The sequence below is a fragment of the Suncus etruscus genome, chromosome 1 (assembly GCF_024139225.1).
Source record: "Suncus etruscus isolate mSunEtr1 chromosome 1, mSunEtr1.pri.cur, whole genome shotgun sequence".
Lineage (NCBI taxonomy): Eukaryota > Metazoa > Chordata > Mammalia > Eulipotyphla > Soricidae > Suncus > Suncus etruscus.
The window spans coordinates 193,580,512-193,605,788 of NC_064848.1; the positions used below are offsets into that span (position 1 = coordinate 193,580,512).

Below are 25,277 nucleotides of genomic sequence, written 5' to 3' on the forward strand. Positions count from 1 at the left end.
CTATCTCTCCGGGCCCGTAAATGCTCATCTTTAAACAGACTAAAAAGTAAAGAATTCTGGGGGGAGGTGGGTGGGAAGACACCTGGCAGTACTCAGTACTTAGGGCTGATTTCTGCTCTGTGCTCAACAATTACTTCTGGAGGGTTTGGGGGACCATATGCAGCACTAGAAACAGAATCATGGTCAACTTTGTGCAAGGCAAGCACCCTCATCCAGACAGTTTTGTAATATTTTTCTTTTTTTTTTGGTTTTTGGGCCACACCCGGTAACGCTCAGGGGTTACTCCTGGCTATGCGCTCAGAAGTTGCTCCTGGCTTGGGGGACCATATGGGACACCGGGGGATCGAACCGCGGTCCGTCCAAGGCTAGCGCAGGCAAGGCAGGGACCTTACCTTTAGCGCCACTGCCCGGCCCATGTAATATTTTTCTAAGAGACCCTTCTGGGAAAGTAAAATTTCACCAGAGAGGGAAATTTACTTACCAATCCAAAGACATTTCTAATATTATAAAATGCTCAGACAAAAGTTTGTCCTTAGTTCTAATAACAGACACACTAAATTACATATAAAATAATATAAACTTTTTCTTTTTACTTTTTGAGGAGAGGTGCTTTTTGAGTTCAGGAATCACATGGGTGCCGGGGATCAAACCTAGGTTGGACACATGCAAGGTGAATGCCCACCCACTGTACTATCTCATCAATGCCTGTCCTTTATTGCTCCTGCCCTTAGCCTTACAATCTTTTCAGATAAATCTATAACGCAACAAAGGGGAAACAAATAAAGGGTCGTCACAAATTTGTACTTTTAAAAACTGGTTACAGAAGCCAGAACAGGGAGTTAAGTTGTTGTTGCTTTGCAAGCAGCTGACCATGAACCAATTGTAGTGCACTGCCAGGGGTCACTTTTTTTTTTGTGTGTGTGTGTGTGGGGGGGGGGAGACAGACTGGGTCACACCTGGTGATTTCAAGGGACCATATGCGATGCCAGGGATCAAAGCCCTGTTGGCAGAGTACAAGGCAAATGCCCCACCTGCACTATAGTTACTGCCCCAGTGGTCATTTTTAGTATAGAGTCAAGAATAATCCTTGGGGTCAGAGCAATAGCACAGCGGTAAGGCTTTTGCCTTGCATGTGGCCAATACAGGACGGACCCCGGTACGAATCCCGACATCCCATAAGCCTGCCAGGAGTAACCCAAGTGCCGTTGGGTGTGACCCAAAACCCTTTCCCCAAAATTTCCTGAGGACCCCGAGTCCCCCACTCCCAATAAATATGGATTACAATCTCAGTACGGAACTACTAAGTTGTCTTTTCAGCCATTATTTCTCAAAGGATGTTCCCTATACCAAAACCAACATAACATATATGATTTACAGTAGTTTGAAAACCACTGTTCTTGGGATAAAAAAGAAACTTAGGGCTGGAGAGATATCATGGATGCAAGGCGTTTGCCTTGCATGCAGAAGGACAGTGGTTCAAATCCCAGCATCCCATAAGGTCCCCCGAGCCTGCCAGGAGTGATTTCTGAGTGTAGAGCCAGGAGTAACCCTGAGCACTGCTGGGTGTGACTCAAAAACAAACAAAAAAATAAAAAAGAAAGAAAGAACCTTGAATTTTGACTTCTATAAAAATTTTTTTTCAGGGGCCAGAGTATAGAAGGTCGGGCATTTGCCTTGCTGGTGGCTGATTTGGGTTCAATTCCCACCATCCCTGATGGTCTCCCAAACTTGCCAGTAACTTCTGAACACTGCTGGGTGTGGCCCAAAACTAAAAACTAAAACCAAAAATATTTCAGTCACATACACAGGCAAGTAAAAAAATTCAAACAAATTCTTTATTTTGGGGGGATGGAGCTACACCTGGCAGTGCTCAGGGGCTACTCCTGGCCGTTCAGAAATTGCTCCTGGCAGGCTCAGAGGACCATATGGGATGCCAGGGTAGGCTGTTGTGCTATCTCCAGCCCCCTCAAACAAAATATTTATTTATGAGTGCTTTCATAAAACTCATATACAAAAACTATAAACAAAACTGTAGTAGAAACTTTGGTATACGTGCAGGATCTCCAACACTCCTTAAGGTCCCCTGATGCAGAGCCAGGGGTAAGCATTAGACACAGCTAGTGTCTAGTTTTGGGGTGTGGCCCCAAACAAAATAAGAAGTAAAAGTAACCAAATGAAGGTAAACTAGCTGCCAAAATGAAGAAGCTTGGCATCAAAAGATTTCCTAAATGCATTATTGGTGAAAAATATACTTTAAAATGTGTGTGTGTGTGGGGTTGGAGTCATCGCTAGTAGTGCTCAGGGATCACTTCTGAACTAGCGCAGAAGACCATGTGTGGTGTTAGGGATCCAACCAGGGTTGACCTCATGCAAAGCAAGAGCCTTAATTAACCCTGTTAACAGGCTACAGACCCCTCTCAGTGAAAGATACACAAGCTTAAGTGCAGAAGCTCCACTCTTTAGAAATGTAGCTTTCAATTTTGGGAAGGCTCCAAAAGTTTATAAATTATTTGACTGTTAAGCCCACACAAGAGATTAGGAAGGTGAATTAATCAGTCCTCAGCATTTTCAAATAAGAGATATACCGCTATCTCTTTTCTGTGCTGACTATATCTAAGCAAACAGCCTTTTCCACAATGGGCCAGTTTTGGCAAGATTTCAGTTTGTTGAGATGAGGGTTCTCTTGTTAGCCTGATAAATATGCAAATGTCGGAGACCTGGACTGAGCATTCTGCTGGCTGCCCTAGCATGAGCTCTGATGCTGAGTCTAGTCGGAGGATACAGGATGGGGAGATACAGATTTCATTTTTATTATCTAGGAGATTAAAAACTTGAGTTTTTATGTTAGGCTTTTATGTTTCTAAATTTATTTTGCTTATAGGCAAAATATATTACGTAGTTTAGCTTATTGACCTTACAATCTGATTACATGGGTTTACACTATGGCAACTAGCATTTATAAGCAGTAAGATGTAAGCAAGTTAACTTTTCTTAAGCTGTTTTTTTTCCATTTGTAAAAGAACAGAACGATACCCTTCTCTAGGCATTATTGCTAGGATTAAATGAATATGCATAAACTATTTAGGACAGTGTCTGATACACAACAAGAGCATTATGTGCTATTAAATCACAGTAGTCTTACATATCGCTAACTCAGTCCCCAGTACCACACAGTCCTCTGAACTTTACAGTAGTGATTACTGAGTGTGAGCCAGGGGTGTGGCCCTCAAACAAACATCCCTTCTCAAATAAATAAGTCATACTGGCTTTCCCCTAAATTTAAAATCCCTGAATAATCATGTAATGTTAATGTCAGGTAAACACAACAGATACTGAGTGACAAGCTGAAGTCATTCTATCATTACTATTTCATTTTTGCTGACTTAACAATTACATGGAAGCTGTACTTTTCATATGCAGTATATTTCATTCCATTCTTCAGTCATTTCTGTTGGATACTTATTTACACAAACTCCCTGAGAGTGTTATGTGTGTGCGTATACATATGTACTTCATTAATGAAAGAAAACTGTACCTGCATTATGGTCATTGTCTTCTCCCAAATTCAACCTCACAAGGACTTTTGGCATCTCTAAATATTATCTTATCAATCCTTTGTGTATTAACTGTGCTTGAAGTTTATATTGTTCACTGTAACATATATCTGGAAAGTCCTACCATCTACCTTCTTATTTTGCAGTCAATATTAGGAAAAGGTTATATAGTCTATTCATGCAGAAACACACACAACAAACAAAATAAAAGCTCATGTGCAACCATAAAAATTTAAAATCCTTGGCAAGTAGTCCAATAGGAGTTAACCAAAGAAGTAGAAAAATCACATTAAATGAACACTTGAGAACAAAGAGAGAACACTGTGGCTGAGAGATAGGGCACTTGCCTTGCATGTGGCCAACTCAGGTTCAATCCCCCAGTATCCTATAAGCCCCTCTATGCCCACCAAGAGTGATCTCTGAGTATAGAGTCAGGAGGAAGCTTCAAGTACAGTTGGTTATGGCCCAGAAATAAAATACAGGGGCTGGAGTGATAGCTTAGTGGTATGGCATTTGCCTTGCACGCAGCCAACAATGGACAGACCCTGGGTTGATTCCTGGTATCCCATATGGTTTCCTGAGCCTGCCAGGAGCAATTTCTGAGTGCAGAGCCAGTAGTAACCCCTGAGCACTGCCGGTTGTGACCCAAAACAAAAACAAAAACAAAGATATACAAATAAATTTAACAGAGACACTTGAGAAAACAGTCAGTATTTTTTTCTTTTGGTGGAGGGGGGCCCACACCCAGCGGCGCTCAGGGGTTACTCCTGGCTATCTGCTCAGAAACAGCTCCTGGCAGGCACGGGGGACCATATGGGATGCTGGGATTCGAACCAACCACCTTAGGTCCTGGATCGGCTGCTTGCAAGGCAAACGCCGCTGTGCTATCTGTCCGGCCCCAGCCAGTATTTCTTAGTTAAATAAACATAGGACAGAAATATCCACAATTCTCAAGTAAGCAAAAACACACCCAAATGATCAAATGATATTGAACTAATATATTAGCAAGGATGTCTCCCACTATTAGAGACATCCCAGAAGATGACAGATCTCTGTTAGGGCATCAACTGGGAAAAGGTCACTTACTGTAGAATTGATCACACCCTTGACTTACAAATTCAGTCTCAGAGTATACAGCCTAATAAATAAAACTCAATGTAAACAAACCCAAAAAATATTAGGCCAGAACTAAGGCATTCGCCTTGCATGTAGCCAATATGGGTTTGATCTCTGGCACTTCATATGATCCCCGAGCACCTCCAGGAGTGATTCCAGAGTGCAGAGCCAGGAGTAATTCCTGAGCATCGCCAGTTGTGGGCCCTCCCTTATAACTTAGTTGTACATAATTATCTGTAGAAGCATATTAGACAATTATGATAAAGACAACAAAACATTTATCACTAGCAGATATTTACTGAACATTACCATCCATAAGATTGTGTCAAGTGCTTTAAAATATTTTCTCATTTAATTCACAAAATATTTTCTCATTTATTTCACAAAATAAAAATACAAAATAGTAAGACTGTAAGCATCTTGCTTGCAACTGAATAAAAACCAGGCTATACAAGTGAACTGTTGAATGACTGAGTTTCTAATGAGGCTGTAGACTCCAAACCCAACTTAAACCATTTCACACCTAAGATGGGTTCCTGTCCTATGCACTAGACACACAGTCATAGCTAAGGTGGCAGATGAGCAGTTTTCAATCTTTCTACACTTGCAGACAGGCACCAGCCCATCGGTGGTGGAAGAAAACTATTTGTTCTTCAAAACCTGAAGGAACTACAATTGTGAAAAGTAGCACACAGGAGCTACAAGTTGCAGTGTTGTTTTTATGAACTATTGTCAGTTAAAAAGAAAGAAGTGCAGAATCTTGTTGTAAGAATGATGAAATTTATAGTTTATTCAATTATAATTCTATAGAAATAAGCAAATTACAAACCTTCTGCATATAGTCGTTCAGCGAGGAAAACAGCATCTCGGTAAGCGTAGTGATTTAGTGCTTGCCATATAGCAGCCTGTAAGTGAACAAAAAAAGAGTGTAAGAATAGTTCCAAGGTAATTATGAGTATAGTGCTTTGCATCTAATACTTAAACCAACATTCTTTTTTTTTTTTTCGGGCCACACCTGTTTGATGCTCAGGGGTTACTCCTGGCTAAGCACTCAGAAATTGCCCCTGGTCCAAGCCAGGAGCGACTTCTGAGCGCATAGCCAGGAGTAACCCGAGTCTCACAGGGTGTGGCCCAAAAACCAAAAAAAAAAAAAAAAAGAAATTGCCCCCGGCTTGGGGGGACCATATGAGACGCCAGGGGATCGAGCCGTGGTCCTTCCTTGGCTAGCACTTGCAAGGCAGACACCTTACCTCTAGCGCCACCTCACCGGCCCCTATACCAACATTCTTAATTTAAGTGAAAAGTCTTCAGTGTCCACAGTGCAAGAGCCACTGTAAAGGCTCCCAATATAACTAAATTTCAACTCTCAGTGGCCTTTCAGGCTTTTATTTTTCTCAAACACGCCCCTTCTAGTGGAGCACTTGTGTTTGCTTAGACCATTTGAATGTATGTGCTTCTTTTAGGCAGCAGAATGTTGGGTTTAATTTTCTTTTCTTTTTTTTTTGTTTTTGTTTTTGGTTTTTGGTTTTTTTTTTTTTTTTTTTTTTTTTTTTTTTGTTTTTGGGCCACACCCGGTGACGCTCAGGGGTTACTCCTGGCTATGCGCTCAGAAGTCGCTCCTGGCTTGGGGGACCATATGGGATGCCGGGGGATCGAACCGCGGTCCGTCCTAGGCTAGCGCAGGTAAGGCAGGCACCTTACCTTTAGCGCCACCGCCCGGCCCCAGTTTTTGGTTTTTCGAGTCACACCAGTTTGATGCGCAGGGGTTACTCCTGGCTAAGCACTCAGAAATTGCCCCTGGCTTGGGGGGAACCATATGGGACGCCGGGGGGATCGAACCGCAGTCCTTCCTTGGCTAGCAATTGCAAGGCAGACACCTTACCTCTAGCGCCACCTCGCCAGCCCCAGGTTTAATTTTCTTTTTTTTTTTTTTTTTTTTTTTTTTTTTTTTTTTTTTTGGTTTTTGGGCCACACCCAGTAACGCTCAGGGGTTACTCCTGGCTATGTGCTCAGAAGTTGCTCCTGGCTTGGGGGACCATATGGGACACCGGGGGATCGAACCGCGGTCCGTCCAAGGTTAGCGCAGGCAAGGCAGGCACCTTACCTTTAGCGCCACCGCCCGGCCCCCAGGTTTAATTTTCTAATCCATCATGCTACTCTGTCTCTTACTTGGTGCACTTAGCCCATTGAAATTGGGAAAAAAAATTTTTTGTTTGTTTTGTTTTGGTTTTTGGATTATACACGACAACACTCAGGGGTTACTCCTGGGAGGCTCCGGGGACCATCTGGGATGCCAGCATTCGAACCACTGTCCTTCTGCATGCAAGGCAAATGCCTTACCTCCATGCTATCTCTCTGGCCCCAAAATTGGGAAAAATTATTGTCACGAAATTTTGTACCATCTTTCTGCAGGAGTTTGGCATATTTGTGAGAATTATCTTTTTCAAAGAAATAGATCAAACACTTTTAAAATTCACATAAAATAAAACTACCACTCCCACCACTCCAACAATCAAAGCAAATCTGTGGGGGGGAAAAAGGGGAGGCATCACTTTCCCCAACTTCAAACTATGCTATTTCAAACTATGGTAGTTATTAAATCAATGTGGTACTGAACATAAAGAGAGACCCTCAGATCAAAACAACCTCAAAACTCAGACCTCTTTCTGATTGCCATGCACAAAACTCAAGTCAAAATAAATTTAAGAGGGGCTGGAAAGACAAGACACCAATAGGGCATTTGCCTTGCATGTGGCTGACCTAGGATGGACCTGCATTGGATTCCCGGCATCCCATATAGCCCCCTGAGTCTGCCAGGAGCAATTTCTGAGTGCAGAGTCAGGAATGACCCCTGAGCACCGATGTTGTGGCCCCAAAACAAAACAAAACAAAAAAAGGATTAAAGACCTCAATATCAGAACTGAATCCATAGTGAAAAATAAAGGCAGAATTCTCCGTGATATTGAAGCTAGAGGTATCTTTAAAGATGAAATACAACTGACCAAGCAAATGAAAGCAAAGATAAACAAAAGGGACTACACACACGAGAAGCTTCTGTACCTCAAAGAAAATAATTATCAGAATACAAATAAAAGCCCACAGACTAGGAGAAATTATTTGCCCACCACCAATAAAGGGTTAATATCCAAGATATATAAAACATTGCTAGAACTTTACAAGGAAAAAAAACATTTAAATCCCAACCAAAAAAAAAAAATGAGATGAAAAGAAACTTCCTTGAAGAAATACAAATGGTCAAAAGGCATATGAAAAATACTGTATCACAGGGCCAGGAGAGATAGCACAGTGGCATTTGCCTTGCAAGCAGCCGATCCAGGACCAAAGGTGATTGGTTCGAATCCCGGTGTCCCATATGGTCCCCTGTGCCTGCCAGGAGCTATTTCTGAGCAGACAGCCAGGAGTAACCCCTGAGCACCGCCGGGTGTGGCCCAAAAAAACAAAACAAAACAAAACAAAATATTGTATCACTAATCATCAGAAATATGCAAGTCAAAAGAACAATAATGAGGTAACACTTCACACCAGAGAAACGCATTCCTTGGAAAAAACAACCACACTGGCATGGATTGGGGGGGGGTCAGGGCAAGGACCATCATTCACTGCTCATGGGAATGTCCACTGGTCTAGAGTTTTTGGAAAACAATATACATTCCCCAAAACACTAGGAACTCAGATTCCCATAGGACCCAGCAATTCCACTACTGGGAATATACCCCCCACCCAAGGGCCCCAAACCACAATGCAGAAAAGACATTCACACTCCTCTTGCAGTATATACACAACAGATAAAATTTGGAAACAGCCCAAGTGTCCATGGCCAGATAGATGACTAAGTAAAGAAGCTGCAATTTGCTGATAGATGGATAGATCTGGAAAGTCTCATGCTGAGTGAAATGGTCAGAGGGAGACAACAAAGAATGAGCTCACTTATATGCAGAATAGAAAAAGCATAGTAGGGGAAAAACTAATGCCCAAAGGCAATAGAAACAGAGCAGAGAACTAGTCCTGAGTAATAAACTTGCCACTGGGAGGGGGATTGCAGAGACAGATCAGGGAAGGGACCCACTGACAATGATAGAGGAGAGTGGACCAGGTGTTGAAAGGAGGTAAAGTGATATAGATGATACCTTATCATTAACAATATTACAAACCTTAAATGAGATGGGGGTATGGGATTGAAAAAAAAGTGCCTGCTCGGGGCCGGAGAGATAGCATGGAAACAAGGTGTTTGCCTTTCATGCAGAAGGACGGTGGTTCAAATCCTGGCATCCCATATGGTCCCCTGTGCCTGCCAGGGACAATTTTCTGAGCATAGTGCCAGGACTAACCCCTGAGCGCTGCTGGGTATGACCCAAAAACCAAAAAAAAAAAAAAAAAAAAAAAAAAAAGAAAAGAAAAAAAAGTGCCTGCTATAGATATAGAGGCAAGGGAGGAGGGATGGGGAGAGAAACAGGGAACATTGGTGAAGGGATTGGTGTTGGAACATTGTTGCCTGATAATAAATCATGAATAACTCTGTAACCTTGTAACCATGATGATTCAAAAAAATTTAAAAAAGGAAGGAAGGAAGTAAAGAAGGAAGGAAGGAAGGAAGGAAGGAAGGAAGGAAGGAAGGAAGGAAGGAAGGAAGGAAGGAAGGAAGGAAGGAAGGAAGGAAGGAAGGAAGGAAGGAGCCGGAGAGATAGGATGGAGGTAAGGCTTTGCCTTGCATGCAGAAGGACGGTGGTTCGAATCCCGGCATCCCATATGGTCCTCCGAGCCTGCCAGAAGCGATTTTTGAACATGGAGCCAGGAATAATCCCTGAGCGCTGCCGGGTGTGACCCAAAAACCAGAAATTAAAAAAAATAAGCAAAATAAGCAAAATCAGGGCCAGGGAAATAGCATAGTGGGCTAAAGCACATACTTTACATTTAGAATCCAGTATCATGTGGTCAGTCCCTGAGCACAACCCAAGAACATCCCCTCAAGCCCAAAGGCTCTGAAGACTGCTGGATGTGACCCTCCATTACTCTCTCCACCCCCTATTTTTTCTGTTTTGAAACTCTTTATTGGGTAATGTCAAATCATTCTCTGAAATTGATGTTCTGACATAAACATCCAAAGTCAACAAGTTCACAGTCTCCTGAACACTGTATGAAAGGTCACCAGGAACAAAAAGAAAAAACAAGAAAAGCAAAAAAAAGTATTTAGAATCTACTTCCTTTTTTTCTAGACCACTTTATAACAGAACCCCAAATGGTCCCATGAACACCACTAGGAATGATTCCCGAGTGCAGAGCCAGAAGTAACCCCTGAGCATTGCCGAGTGTGGCACAAAAACAGAAAAAGGTAGCCATATTTAATTTGTCCAACAATTATTTCGTAAATGCCTAATATGATCTTCCAGTCCATAACAAATACATGAGGACACTCACCCTGCTACTTCCCCCACAACTACAAATCAAGATGTCCAATTCTTGGGCTTTGATTTTGTTTTTGGGTGACACAGGGCAGTCCTCAGGACTTACTTCTGCCTCTGTGTGCAGAGATCACCCCTAGCAAGGCAAGCACCCTACCTGTTGTATCATCTACCTTGGTAGCTCCACTTAAGAGAATGTTTAAGTATGGGGCCGGAGAGGTGGCGCTAGAGGTAAGGTGTCTGCCTTGCAAGTGCTAGCCAAGGAAGGACCACAGTTCAATCCCCCGGCGTCCCAGATGGTCCCCCCAAGCCAGGGGCAATTTCTGAGTGCTTTGCCAGGAGTAACCCCTGAGCATCAAATGGGTGTGGTCCAAAAAACAAAACAAAACAAACGAAAAAGAGAATATTTAAGTAATGTCTTCTTCACTATAATATAAACTCTAGAAAGGTAGAGAGATTTGCTTTGTTAGTGTAGGCTCCTAGCATCTACTACTTCTTTTTGTTTTTGGGGCATGCCTGGCTATGCTCAGGAATTATTCCCGGTGGTACCTGGAGGACTATTTAGGATCTGGGGATTGAACCCAGGTCCACCACATGCAAAGCCCATTTCCTACCCACTGTAGTATCACTCCAGCCAGCGTCTTTGTAAAGTGGATTTAGAGTGAGTCATTACTAATAGTGAGTCATTACTACTGAAGGAGCAAACAAGAAATTCCTGACTCACTGTGGCTCTCTCCTTGTGAGCCCTAAGTTTTTCTTTATCCCTCTACAGCCAACAGTTAAGGAACTCTTGAAATCCCTACTCACAAGTAACTCCATAGTATATAGGAGAATAATTTTATACAGATACTCCTCGCTTAACGACCAAGTTCCATCTCAATGACTTGCTTGTTAAGTGAGGAACTGCATGTACTGTATACAGTAGTACAGTATATGCATAATACCTGACAATACAGCAGGGGTCTCAAACTCGCGGCCCGCGTCCAGCCCTCCGTACAACATTTTGTGGCCCTGCCCTAGAGTAATCTTTTTTTGTTTTGTTTTGTTTTAGTTGTTTGGGTCACCCCCCCCCAATGTTCAAGGCTTACTACAGACTTTGCACTCGAGGATCACCCCGACTTTGTCTCCTGCGGCCCCCAGGTAAATTGAGTTTGAGACCCCTGCAATACAGTATTCTGAATAAGTAAAATAACGAGAAAGATCAAACTGAAAACTTTCCACTTGTTTTAATTTGCATCGGTTGTATAGTTTACAAAAAGTACTGCAATGTATTACAGAACATAGTAAAGTTGGTACATTAAAGCACCAAGAACCATAGTACTGTACTGTAGAGTGTACAAGATGGAAAAAGGATATTTAAAATAAAATAACAGTGAAGAGATGGTCATAAGTGTGAGCGGTCGCTAAACAGGTAGGTCATTAAGCAAGGAGCATCTGTAATGCAAATCACAGGGCCTAAGGACTCTTCAGTGAAATACAAACATTTCCTCAGAATCTACTGTTTCATTTGTATGTGAAAGAACATAGCTAGTAGAAAGAATACACACACACGGGGCCGGGCGGTGGTGCTAAAGGTAAGGTGCCTGCCTTGGCTGCGCTAGCCTTGGACGGACTGCGGTTCGATCCCCCGGTGTCCCATATGGTCCCCCAAGCCAGGAGCAACTTCTGAGCACATAGCCAGGAGTAACCCCTGAGCGTTACCGGGTGTGGCCCAAAAACCAAAAAAAAAAAAAAAAAAAAAAAAGAATACACACAGCATGTTGTCCTGTACTCAAATGTGTGTGCCAGCACTTAAAGCAGGGTAACTCTGAGTCATTTAATTTTTCTCAGCTGTTTCTTGGGATTGTGTGGAATAAATGAAATAATACATATACTTAAGCTCTTGACTATACAGACAGACACATATTAGGTTAGAAAGCCTTTTCTTTGATCATCTCTTAATAAAAGCATATTCAATAAATATAAGCTCTAGTTCTCATTAAATAAATATCCCAGATATCCACAATTACTTAACATATTTAGGTCATCAAAGGCCCAAATAATTCACTAGCAACCTTAGATATTGATTACCCAGAATATTTGATACATACACTATGGTCATAAGATTCCAGAACTGTGAATTATTTCCTTTACCTTTTCTTTTTTTTTTTTTGTTTGTTTTTCTTGGTTTTTGGGCCACACTCGGCGGTGCTCAGGGGTTACTCCTGGCTATCTGCTCAGAAATAGCTCCTGGCAGGCACGGGGGACAATATGGGATGCCAGAATTCGAACCAACCACTTTAGGTCCTGGACCCGCTGCTTGCAAGGCAAACCCTGCTGTGCTATCTCTCCGGCCCCTCCTTTTCTTTTTTTGTATTTTGTATTTCTTTTTGTATTTTGTGTCACACCTAATGGTGTGGGGCTTGAGGGACTATGTGTGGTGCCAGGGACTGAACCTAGATTGGCCACATGTTAGGCAAGTGGTCTACCAGCTGTACTTATTCTCTGGCCCATTTCTTTTTTCTTTTTCTTTTGGTTCTTGGGTCATATCCAATTGTACTCATGGCTTACTTCCTGGCTCTGCCTTCAGGGATCATTCCTGGCAGTGCTCAGGGGACCATATACAGTATAGGAGATACCAAATCCAGGTATGCTATGTGCAAGGCAAGTGCCCTATCCAGTCTACCATCTCAGGCCCTTTTCCTCTCCTGCCTCCTACCCCCATTTTGGGGCACATTGAGTGATGCTCAGGAGGCCATATTAGATGCTAGGGTCAAACCAGGCTGACTGCATGCAAGATAAGCACCCTTGCTTTACTATTATTCCTTTATTTAAAAAAAAAAAAAAAAACTCTTCTTTTTAAAATTAAGAAAATGGGGCTGGTACAATAACACAGCAGCAAGGCATTTGCCTTGCATGCAGCCGATCTGGGTTCAATTCCTGGCACCTCATATGGTGCTCCAAGCCTGCCAGCGGTGACTCTGAGCACAGAGCCAGGAGTAACCCCTGAACATCACCAGGTGTGGCCCCAAAACTTAAATAAAATCGAAGAAATGATTTAACATGCTCTGCATGCTGGAGGCCAGGTTAAATTTATAGCACTACATGGTGTCCTGAGCAACACCAGGAGTAATTCCTGAACACAAAGCTGTGAGCAATGCCAAAGTGGCTCAAAACAAAACAAAACAAAACAAAACAAAAAGATCACACAGCTGACCCTAGTTCAATCCCCGGCATCCCATATGGTTCCACAAGCCTGCCAGGAGTAATTTCTGAGTGCAGAGCCAGGAATCACCCCTGAGCACTGCCAGGTAGTAGGGCACAAAAGCAAAATAAATAAGTTAATTAAAATAAAAACTTTGCTCATAGTATCATTGGGGGGGGGTTGGGTCCACCAGCAGCACTTGGATTACTCCTGGCTCTATGCTCAGAAATTACTCCTGGCAAGCTCAGGGGACCATATGGGATGCCGGGATTTGGAAAACGTCCTACCGCTGTTCTATCTCTCCAGCCCCTCATTCCTTTATTCTTATCTCTTATGATGGTCAGAGAAAGGGATCACGAAGGAAGTCGACCCAAACTACCAAATAAACTTGCCTTTTTTTTTTTTTTTTTTTTTTGGTGGAAGGCCACATCTGGTGATGCTCAGGGGTTACTCCTGGCTTTGGGCTCAGAAATTACTTCTGGTGATATTGGGGAACCATACGATTTCTGGGTATTGAACCTGGGTTGGTTGTGTTCGAGACAAATTCCTTACCTGCTGTGCTATCACTCTGGCCCTGCAAAATTTGCTTTTATAGAAAATACATGACCTACACTTGCTTTAACTGTTCAATCAATTACCTCTAAGTTTGACAGGAGGAACCCCGTCAGGAACTAGAAGGGAAAGAACTATTCTGGTATTGCAAACTGTTAGAGGGTGACAAGCAGGGTCAAGACCCAGCCCCTGGATAATTAATTTACTTTTATCCAACTGCTGATGTGGGAGCCAGAGATATAGCATGGAGGTAAGGTGTTTGCCTCTCATGCAGAAGGTCAGTGGTTCAAATCCCGGCGTCCCATATGGTCCCCAGAGCCTGCCAGGAGCGATTTCTGAGCGCAGAGCCAGGAGTAACCCTGAGCACTGCCGGATGTGACCCAAAAACAAACAAACAAACAAAAACAAAACAAAACAAAATAAACACACAAAAAAAACCAACTGCTGATGTGGCTATGTCCCCCTCAGAGAGGTTTCATTAAATTATTTGAAGAGTTCTACAAATTAAAGCCAAATGTATAACACACTATTAAAAGAAAATTATGAAGCCTAATAGTGCAGCCCTGTTCCTGCTAATTAAGTAGGTCTGAGATTGTATTAATTGAAAAATGTAAATAAATCAGGATCCAGAAATATAGTACAGAGGATAAGATATTTGTTTTGCCCGCGGCTGTGACTATGAACCTTACTCAATCTCTAGCATCACAGTGTTCTCGGAGAACCCTGGGAGTGGCAGTCACTGAGCACTACGGGGTGTTGTTACACACACACACACACACACACACACACACACACACACACACACACACACAAACACACACACATACACACACCATAAAATATATGATTGGGATCCTTACTGATTCTCCTATAACATGAAATATTATTGATATTGCATTTTTTTGTTTTTTGGTTTTTTGGGCCACACCTGTTTGATACTCAGGGGTTACTCCTGGCTAAGCGCTCAGAAATTGCCCCTGGCTTGGTGGAACCATATGGGACGCTAGCGCTTGCAAGGCAGACACCTTACCTCTAGCGCCACCTCACCGGCCCCGAAATATTATTAAGATGTAAACTGAACTAGAGAGTTAATTAAGGTGTTGCCCATACAAGCAGTTGGCCCTGGTTTTATTGCCAGGCGTCACAGGGCCTCAGCACTGTGCCAAGAGCAGGCCCCATTAGGGCAGGTGTGGCCCAAACCCCAATTCCACCCCAATGTTTATATAGTCTTAAGTTGTACTACTAAAAAATTCAAACGTGGGCCCAGAGAGATAGCACAGCGGCGTTTGCCTTGCAAGCAGCGGATCCAGGACCAAAGGTGGTTGGTTCGAATCCCAGTGTCCCATATGGTCCCCTGTGCCTGCCAGGAGCTATTTCTGAGCAGACAGCCAGGAGTAACTAACCCCTGAGCAATGCCAAGTGTGGCCCAAAAACCAAAAATAAATAAATAAATAAAAATTCAAACGTAACCCTATAAGTTGTTTTGCTAGAGATTCTGTCAAAAAGGAACAGCTACTTTTTCAACTCACACACGTAGATCGTGAAAATCTTGGGTAAAACAAGGAAATATAATAAATATAATATAATACAATGTGATATATGATATAATATAATATAAATAAGAAAAATAAGGAAAAAAGTCACTGTCAACTTTCCCTGTTTTACATGACAAACTAAGCTAGAAAACTTGGTTTAGTTCTAAGTCCATTTCCTGGGGGAGGGGTGCTCCTAAGCAGTACTCAGGGATCCCAGGTCATTCTCAGAGATGAATTCATTCTCTGCCAGCCAAGGCCAGACAGCTCATTGCCAGGCCCTGAGGACTCATGCTCAGATTCTGCGGTGCTAGGGATCCCCAAAGCCAATCCCAGCAGTGCTAGAGAGTGCCAACCTCAGGGTTACACCTAGTGCTACTTGGATCCAATGTTTTGGTGACCATGTGATGCTGAGGTTGTTACCGGGGTGCTAGTGGTTCCTCAATCTGTAAAACTGTGTCCACCCAGGGACACTGTGCAATTATTAGAAGCATTTCTAGTTATCACAAATGGAGGAAGATCATTTAGTGGGAAGAGACCAGAGGATGAAACACTCTAAAACTGTTCAAGAGAGCTCTCCCACCCAATAAAGAATTAGCTTTCCAAATGTAAACTGTCTGAGCATTGCCAGAAGTGGGCCCTATTTTTTATTAAAGTGTATCGTGCCAAGATCAAAAAATCCCTCATGAACATTACCACATAACTGGATTATTTTACTAGCCTGTATATTTCCTCAACTCTTGCCTCTTTCCTCCTTCCCAAGGACACAAGATTAATTCTTTCCAAACTCTGCTTTTATTGCATTTGACTTTTCTTTCTGACTTTTTTTTATTTCTGGCTCTGCACCCAGAAATCACTACTGGCTGTGCTCTGGGGTTCTGGGGATCAAACCTGGGTCAGCTGTGAGCAAGACAAACACCCTATCCATTGTACTATTGCTCAGCCCCTATCTCCTTTAATTGTTTTGTTTTGTTTTTGGCTACTCCTGGCTCACTCCTGGTTCAGAAATCGATTCAGGCAGGCTTGGGGGACTATACAGGATGCTGGGGATTAAACCTGGGTCTATCCTGGATCATCCACATACAAGGCAAATACCCTACAGCTGTGCTATCACTCTAACCCTAAATTTTTTTTTTTTTTTTTTTACCACATCAAACGATACCCAAAGATTACCCTCCTCCCCCTTTCTCAGGAATCACTCTTGGTGATGTTTGGGAGACCAGATGGGATGCTGCGGATTGACCCAAGTCAGCAGCATACAGCCTTACTTGCTATCCTATCTCTCTGGCTCCTGCATTTAACTTTTCTTTACAAAACCTATGTCATTTATCAATATGTTAAATCTAAACTCCCCCATCTAAAATGTTGTCGCGGGCCGGGCGGTGGCGCTAAAGGTAAGGTGCGCCTGCCTTGCTTGCACTAGCCTTGGACGGACCGCGGTTCGATCCCCCGGTGTCCCATATGGTCCCCCAAGCCAGGAGCAACTTCTGAGCACATAGCCAGGAGTAACCCCTGAGCGTTACCGGGTGTGGCCCAAAAACCAAAAAAATAAATAAATAAATAAATAAATAAATAAATAAAATGTTGTCGCTTATAAGCCCGATTTTGGCTTATCATCGAAACCTACCTTTCTCAATTCCCATTCTTAGCCAAGCTCTTACTTTTGACTATTGTCTTATTCATAAAACGCCATTCTAAACTTTGGGCTTCTGCTCATGTTATGCCTTGACAGACTATTATTTGTCTTCTCCACCAATTCAATCATTATTATTTTCTAAAGTTTTTTTTATTCTATTCCTTCAAGAAACCTTTTCCATTCCTCAACTACAACAACCTCTCTTTTCTAAATTATTACTTGTGCAAACTGACTTATCCAGTCGTTACTGCTAAACTATTATGTTCCCACTATGACTACACTCTACACACAAAAAGTAGATGTCATGCCCAAGTATCTCCAACTCAATTTGTTCTAAATAAAAATTTCCAAAGGGAGTGGGGTTTAGGCCACACCTAGCAGTGCTCAGAGATGATTTCTAATTGTTTTCAGAAGTAAGTCCATTTTCAAAGTGTTAAAAAAAAAAAACCCGTGAGTCCAAATGGTGCTTGAGGGCATTATGCTCACCAGGGATAGAAATGATTGTACAAGGCAAGCACCTTACCTCCAGTACTCAACCAGCAGTACTCAGGGCTTAGTCCTGACTCTGGACTCACTCCTGGAAGGAATCAGGGGAGGACATAAAATGCTGGGGATCAAAGTTGAATGACTATGTATGACATGGAAATTATCTCTCCGTTCTTCCTAATATACTTTTCAGAGGTTAGGGTTCTTGGCTTGAAACATTTAGGCTACATCTTAACTTTTTGCCTTTTTTTGGTTTGTTTCTGGGTCACACTGGCTGTACTCAGAAATGGCTCCTGGCAGGCACAAGGGACCATATGGATGCCGGGAATCGAATCGAAGTCTATCCAGTGTTGGCCAAATGCAAGGCAAATGCCCTACTGCTATGATATTGCTCTGGCCCAGCTTTTTGCTCTTTTGAAGCAGTTCCTGTTTTAGTACAATTACAACCCAGTTTAGATCAAGTTCCTCCTATTAGCTCTCACATAAAACTCTACCTATAAGTGTCCTTACAGTTTGTAAATACTAAATCGTAGCTCTTATGCTTAATATCTACAGACAGACGTGACATCAGGACACTACTCTATAGTAAAAATAACAATGTATAATGACATCCTCATTCACCTCTACTTCCTGGTGGGGGTCAGGGGATCGACTATATGGGGTACCAGGAATTGCACCCAAGTCAGCTGTGAGCAAGGCAAGTGCCTTACCCTCTATATTATCTCTCCAGCCTCCATTATTTTTTAAATATGCGACCCGCTTCAGTGTCCAGAGACCAATGGCAGGGCCAGGCAATAGTTTGGGGCTGCAGCTGGCTATGGCATGGGGCACTATGACAGACCCAGGCTGATGGGCCTGCCATAAATCCAAATTCATGCAATACAGCCCCAAATTTTCCCCCTTCCTCCCTCCCTACAGCCTCAAATTTTATCAGAATTTTACAAATATCCAAATAGCACCAACTGAAATAATTTAAGCTAATGTGTTTTTCTATTTTTGGTTTTGGGGCCACACCCAGCGGCACTCAGAAATCGTTCCTGGCAGGCTCAGGGGACCATATGGGATGCTGGGAATTGAACCAGGGTTGGCCAGTGCAAGGCAAATGTGTTCAATGCTTTCGCTCTGTCCTCCAGCCCCTAATAATGTGTTTCTCTTAAACACATCATAAAAATCAGCTGACTGAACTTCTGTATCATAACAGAGTTCTGGTCTTATTTGTTTTTGTAAATACAGTATAATCTTACACTTTTCTGTGAAAGATAATTCAGAAGCGTTGTCTATACTTAGAGGCATGTGGTATATAAAACTAGCCATCTACATTAAACTCTAAAAAAGGTCCAGGAGATATATCAAAGGGGAGAATATCAAAGGAACACACACACTGCATACAAGAGGTCCAGGTTCCACCGACAATACTGCAGGAGACTAAGAGCGACACTCGGGCAACGCTGGGTGTGGCCCCCAACCAAAATACTACCACTAATACTAATAGTAATAATAGTGACAGCATGGTTGCTTCTATTTTCTCTCAATGGCTTCCTGTGCCTAGTAATGTCACGATTCTGGAGGAATACCAAAAAAACCTTCCTTTGATTTCTTTCAAACATACAAAACAATTTACCCTAAATTTCAAAAACAAACCAATCTCATTCATCTATCCTATTTTCATTCTTATCCTTACTCTTTCTGATTTTCTGCAGTATCCCATTTTCAGTAGATGTTTACATCTTAGTCACTTCTTCCACTTGCTTCAGCTCTTTCTCCAACACCTTCATTCTAGGAGTTACAATCAAAACGCTCACATGACCACAGCCTAAAACTTTTTACCACTATCCCCAAACTGAGTGGACAAGAGAGAAAGGGTGGGGGAAGAGCTCTCGACTTTATAAAAAAGACTTGAACACCTAAAATCATTATCAGAGTATTTTAAGAGGAGAAAAAAAGGGGTGGGGGAAGCAAGCTAAGGAATAAGGGCCTCCTCTTTTTCTCTCCCATGCTTTTAAACAAATTGGAATAATTATTAGTGGTTACATGAGATCAATGAAAATGAAACTAATCTATTTTGTTGAGAGAAAGAGGGGGGGAGAGAGAGCGGAGGGGGAGGGAGAGGGAGGGAGGGAGGGAGGGAGGGAGAGAGAGAGAGAGAGAGAGAGAGAGAGAGAGAGAGAGAGAGAGAGAGAGAGAGAGAGAGAGAGGGAGAGGAGAAGAGCAAATTTATCATCAAGGGAGAAAAAAAAATTTACAGGACAAACAACCTGTGCGATCTACTCGTCCATTTCAGAAGTTTCAACTTCTTGCGAGGCCTGAGAAAAGAAATCCTAAAAAAAAAAAGAGCCGCTTCCCTAAGGACCAACCAAGAAGGAAGGAAATGGCTTTGGACTGGCTGGGTCCAAGCCCTGGGTACAAGATGAAAGGAACCCCAGTGCGCATTCATTCAAACACTGACAGTGGCTGGAAGGCCACTTCTGGAAGAAGAAGAAAAAGAAGAAGTCAAAACCAGGGGAAGAAATGACAAGCTTCTCCATCCCGAGAAGGAAAACCAGAGGCACAAAGGGGGGGGGAGAGAGAGAGAGATAGAGATAGAGATAGAGAGAGAGAGGAGAGAGGAGAGAGGAGAGAAGAGAGGGGGAGAGAGAGGGAGAGAGAGAGAGAGAGAGAGAGAGAGAGAGAGAGAGAGAGAGGGAGAGAGAGAGAGAGGGAGAGAGAGAGGGAGAGAGAGGGAGAGAGAGGGGGAGAGAGAGGGGGAGAGAGAGGGGGAGAGAGAGAGAGAGAGAGAGAGAGAGAGAGAGAGAGAGAGAGAGAGAGAGAGAGAGGGGTGGCCTGTGTGGGAACCACCACCAGCTTGCCTAAGTCTGGGGGGCTCGATGACAGTAGGGGAAGGGGGGTACCCAGGACGACTCCCCTAAACCAAGTCAAAGAAAGATCCAGGGGCGAGCTGTTGGGTCAGAACCCAGGGGACAAAAGGGTCAGCATCCTCGGTGGTGGGGAGTCGCACCCCTCAAAACTCAGCGTGGGGGGGGTTCCCCGCAAAACCTTGGGGGGGTACCAGTACAGAGAGAGAGAGAGAGAAAGCACCCCACAAGGTGTCCTTCAATCCCAAAACGTTGCACTTTGCCAGCTCCATCATCTCGGGTCCTGGGGCACGGGGCGACACCCCTTAACCGGTCTGGCCAGGGGTGGGGGGGAGAGAAGATTGTCTAGGTCTAGGATCACCGTCCAGTCCAGTCCAGCGGGGGGACAGAGCTGGGCCGCAGAACCGGGGTGCGGAGGAGGGATCCCCTCAAAGCAGCCCGTCTTGGAAAAGCCTCCAGCCCGCAACATCGCGGGGAAACAAACGCACAACCGTGCCCGCACACGGGGGAGGGTGGCTGGGTCTCAGGATCTCAGGGACTCGGGGGGGGGGGCAGCCCTGTAGGAGACCCCGACTCCAGCACCTCGCCTGCAGGGTGCAGGGTTCGAAACCCACCGGGCCGGGCCCCGGGCTGGCAAGGAGGGGCGGGCCGGGCCGGCCGGGCCGCGGGGCTCCGGGGCTCCAGAGGCAGCAGGGCGAACCCCTCGTTCCCAGGATCGCCCCGAAGTGGCCGAGGGGCGCGGGCAAGCCCCCGGGGAGCGGCGGGAGAAGCGAGCGGGCCCGGCCCGGCCTAGGCCGCAGCAGCCGAGCAGGCCGCGGGTGGCCCCGGGCGCCCTGCCGCTCCCCGAGCCCCGGCGACGGGCGTCGCCTCACCTGCACGGGTTCCTGGAGCACCGTCATCCTGGAGGCTCAGGCCGGCTTTCCGCCTCAGCGCCTCAGGGCCCCCCGGAGCGGCTCCGGCCCGGCCAGCCCCGGCTCATTTAAACTCACCAGCGACCGTTACCGGGGGCTGGGGGGAGGGGGGAGGCCGAGCGCGGCCCGAAGTCGCCCGAACGGAACACGGAAATGCCCGAAGCGCGCGGGGCGGCGGCCGGAAAAGCCCGAAGGCGGCCGGAAAGGTCCGACCGTGGCTGGAAAGGCCCGAAGAGGCTCGGAGCAGGTGGGCGTGGCTCGCAGCCGGAAGTTGTCGAGGCCGGTCGGAGACTCCCGAGCCGTGGGAGCGCGCGGCGCCTGGCGGAAAAGCCCGACGGCGGCCGGAAAGGCCCGAAGAGGTTCGGAAGGTGAGTGGGCGTGGCTCGCAGCCGGAAGTCGTCGAGGACGGCCGGAGACTCCCGAGCCGTGAGAGCGCGCGGCGCTTCCGGTTCCGCCTGCTCGCGCACGCGCTCTTCTCCGTGTCGCTTAGCCTCAGAGCTCGCGTGCTCGGCGAGCGTTACATGGTTAACCCTCGCACGGTGTTCGGGGTGCATCGATCTCCATCTAGCCGTGGCGGTAGAGATGGGGGTCCAAAGGGTGAAGAAGCTTCCCTAAATGGGGGCCGCTTTTTTATTCATCGAGAAGTTTGTCTCTCTTTTTGTGCCCTGGGAAGGTCCCTGAGGGGAAAAGCGGTGTGGAGCGCCTCTAAGGAGGGAGGGAAAATTCTGAGGGACGGAGTGACCGGCGGGCTTGGTGCAAGGCGAGGGGGCTACGGGTCGCGGACGGGGTCAATTGCAGCGAGAGCGAAGCCAGGCTTGGAGTTCGCCTGCTACGGGCCTGCGTGGAATGACAGCGCTGGTCGGTGCACCTAGGCGGCGCCCTGGACCTTGTCGTTGTCATCTGGCGGGAAAAAAAAAAGAGACGACCCAGCGATCATTTGCCTTGCATGCAGACGACCCGAGTTCGATTTCCGGCTTCCCATTTGGTTCCCAAATGAACCTACTAGGAGCGATTTCTGAGCGCAGAGCCAGGAGGAACCCCTGAGCGTCACAGGGTGTGGCCCAAAATAAAAACAAAATAAAACAAAAAGACATGAGCTGGACTTTGGGGACTGAGGACAAAAGGAAAAAGAAAGAAGTGGGGGGAAGGAGCAGAAAGGAGATGGGGTATTTCCAAGGCTTTATTTCCATCTCTTATTTACTTATTTATTTATTTATTTATTTATTTATTTATTTATTTATTTATTTATTTATTTGTGGTTTTTGGGTCACACCCGGCAGTGCTCAGGGGAAGCTCCTGGCTCCATGCTCAGAAATTGCTCCTGGCAAACACAGGGGACCATATGGGAAGCCAGATTCGAACTGATGACCTTCTGCATGAAAGGCAAACGACTTACCTCCATGCTATCTCTCCTGCCCCTCCATCTCTTGACTAACTCTATCTCTCCTACCACCACCACCAACCCCCCTTTTCTCCTTTTCCCTGTCTTTCCTCTCCTCCTCCTCCTCTTCTTCTTCTTCCAGAGATGTCCACAATCATTCGGCCCCCATGATCTTGGGATATTATTTTTTAAATTTAACTTTGTTATAGAAAAAATGTATTTTGTTGTTCACATTGATATTTTTGTATATTGAATCGTGAATATTAAATTATTCTTGTATCAAATAAACTCCACTTGACCATCCATTACATATTATCCTTTTGATAGATTGTGGAATTTGGTTTGCTAAGATTTTTGCCGAAAGGCAAAAGCAATGGTACAGCAAGCGGGTAGGGTGTTTGCCTTGCATGTGATTTCGAGCCATGTTAAATCCCCAGCATCCCAGATGGTCTCCAGGAGTAATTTCTAAGTGCAGAGACAGGAGTTACCCCCAAGGATTGTCAGTGTGGCTACAATACAACAAAAATCTTGCTGAGCATCTTTGCATCTCTGTTCTTCAGGGATATTATCTGTAATCTTTTCTTTAGTAATATATATCTGCTTTAGTACTAGGCTATCTTTGAACTGGGTATTAGGTATGTAAATATTAGGAAGGATTCCTTTAGATTTTCGAGAAGAGCTGAGGATTATAGGTAATAAAAAAGTTTCTTTGAAGGTTTGGTAGATTTTGATAATTGATTTGGACTTTGGGGAAAAATACTGCATACTGTTTCTCTTTATTTGCCAAATAAACTCTTAGAATCTTTTTTTCTGAGATATCTGTTGAAAATCTTCCACTTTCATTTCTGATCTGATTAAGAATTTTCTCTTAATCAGGACAGACTTGGTTTTGATCCCCAGCATCCCATATAGGTCCCACCCCCACCCCGAGCCTGCCAGAAGTAATTTCTGAGCACAGAACCAGGAGTAACCCCTGAGCACTGGCCAAAAAATTGGGGGAAAAAAGAGACTTCTTTTTCTCATTTTGCCTGTGGGCTGAAGAATAAAGTGGGTAAGGTACTTGCCTTGATGCAGCTGACCTGGGTTTGATCCCTGGCACTACATAGGATCCCCCAAGCTCTCAGGAGTTGAGCAACACCAGATGTGCCCCCACCCAAAAATCACCCCCTAATCTGTCATGGTCTTGAATAAACAAGTTTCTAGGTTCATTTTCTAGTTTGACACATTTAAATCATTTTCTTGATTTCTATATCATTAATTTCTGCTCTAATATTTTTTTTTTTTTTTGGTTTTTGGGCCACACCCGGTAACGCTCAGGGGTTACTCCTGGCTATGTGCTCAGAAGTCGCTCCTGGCTTGGGGGACCATATGGGACACCGGGGGATCGAACCGCGGTCCGTCCAAGGCTAGCGCAGGCAAGGCAGGTACCTTACCTCTTGCGCCACCGCCCGGCCCCTGCTCTAATATTTTTTTTATCATTTCCTTCCTCCTACTTTTTGGGTTTTGTTTTTTTATTTTTCAATATGTGAAATTAGATTATTAATTATAGCTTTTTTTCTCATTTCCTCCTGAAGGCTTGCATTCTATAAACTTTACCTATGTCTCATATGTTTTGATACTTTCTGTTTCCACTAGTTTCTTTTGTTTGTTTTTTGTTTTTTTTGATTGGGTTTTTTGGGGTCACACGTGGCAGCACTCAGGAGTTACTACTGGCTCTACCAGAAGTGATTTCTGGCAGGCTTGGGGGACCATATGGGATGCAAGGATTCAAACTGGTTTCTGTCCTGTGTTGACCATGTGCAAGACAAATGCCTTACTGCTGTACTATCGCTCTGGACTCTCCACTGTTTTCTTAATTTTAAGCACCATGATTTACAAAACTTGTTGGTATGGTTTCATATGTCAAACTTCCAGCACCATACCCTCTACCAGAGTGCTTCTGTCCACCATTGTGTAAACATTGTGTAAACCCAATGTTTACCCCTGCCCCAGGACTGTCATTCTTTTATGATGAGCTTCCCACTGGAAGCCAGCTTTCAGTTTCCTTTGTACATTTTTATTCCTCTACCATGTTTCTTTACACCCCACATATGAGAGAGATGATCTTGATAACCCACTTATGAGACAGATGATCATTCTGTGTAGGAGAGGTATTATCACTAATTGAGCTGTATTCTCACTAACTTCACTCACCCATGATACTAGATCCACCCAGTCTAGCAGCAAATTACATGATTTCATCTTTTGTTTTTGGGCCACACCACAACTAGCAGTGAACAGGGTTTCTCTGTACTTAGGATTTACTCCTGGCTGTGTTCAAGGGACCATATGGGATACCAGGGATTGAACCAAGGTCAGCTATTTGCATGTCAAGTGCTCTACCCTTTATACTATTTTTCTGGCCCTTGATTTTTCTATTTCTGTTTTGTTTTGAGGAATCTCAATTTTCTTTTTTTTTTGGTTTTTGGGCCACACCCGTTTGACGCTCAAGGGTTACTCCTGGCTATGCGCTCAGAAATCACCCCTGGCTTGGGGGGACCATATGGGACACCGGGGGATCGAACCGCGGTCCATCCGCTTGCAAGGCAGACACCTAACCTGTAGCGCCACCTTCCCGGCCCCGGAATCTCAATTTTCTAAAATTATTTTGTTG

At 44.5% G+C, this 25,277-nt stretch overlaps 1 protein-coding gene and 1 non-coding gene across 5 annotated transcripts in view; both read right to left on the reverse strand.

Annotated features, from left to right (window-relative positions):
• Nucleotides 1-21,335, reverse strand: part of CDC27 (cell division cycle 27) — a 61,258-nt gene extending 39,923 nt beyond the window's left edge. For 3 of the 4 annotated variants that reach the window (XM_049779073.1, XM_049779072.1, XM_049779071.1), the window contains exons 1-2: nucleotides 21,205-21,329; nucleotides 5,500-5,575 (exon numbers count right to left, since the gene is read on the reverse strand). In XM_049779073.1, coding sequence (XP_049635030.1) covers nucleotides 5,500-5,575; nucleotides 21,205-21,231 — 103 coding nt within the window. In that variant the 5' untranslated portion in view covers nucleotides 21,232-21,329. Of the gene's footprint in view, nucleotides 1-5,499; nucleotides 5,576-21,204 lie in introns of all 4 variants that reach the window. The other variant, XM_049779070.1, reaches the window with a different exon arrangement.
• On the reverse strand, nucleotides 18,226-18,358 carry LOC126030722 (small nucleolar RNA SNORA42/SNORA80 family). Its single transcript, XR_007503171.1, has one exon. It is a non-coding gene; the product is annotated as a small nucleolar RNA SNORA42/SNORA80 family (small nucleolar RNA).
• Nucleotides 21,336-25,277: the final 3,942 nt, after the last annotated feature.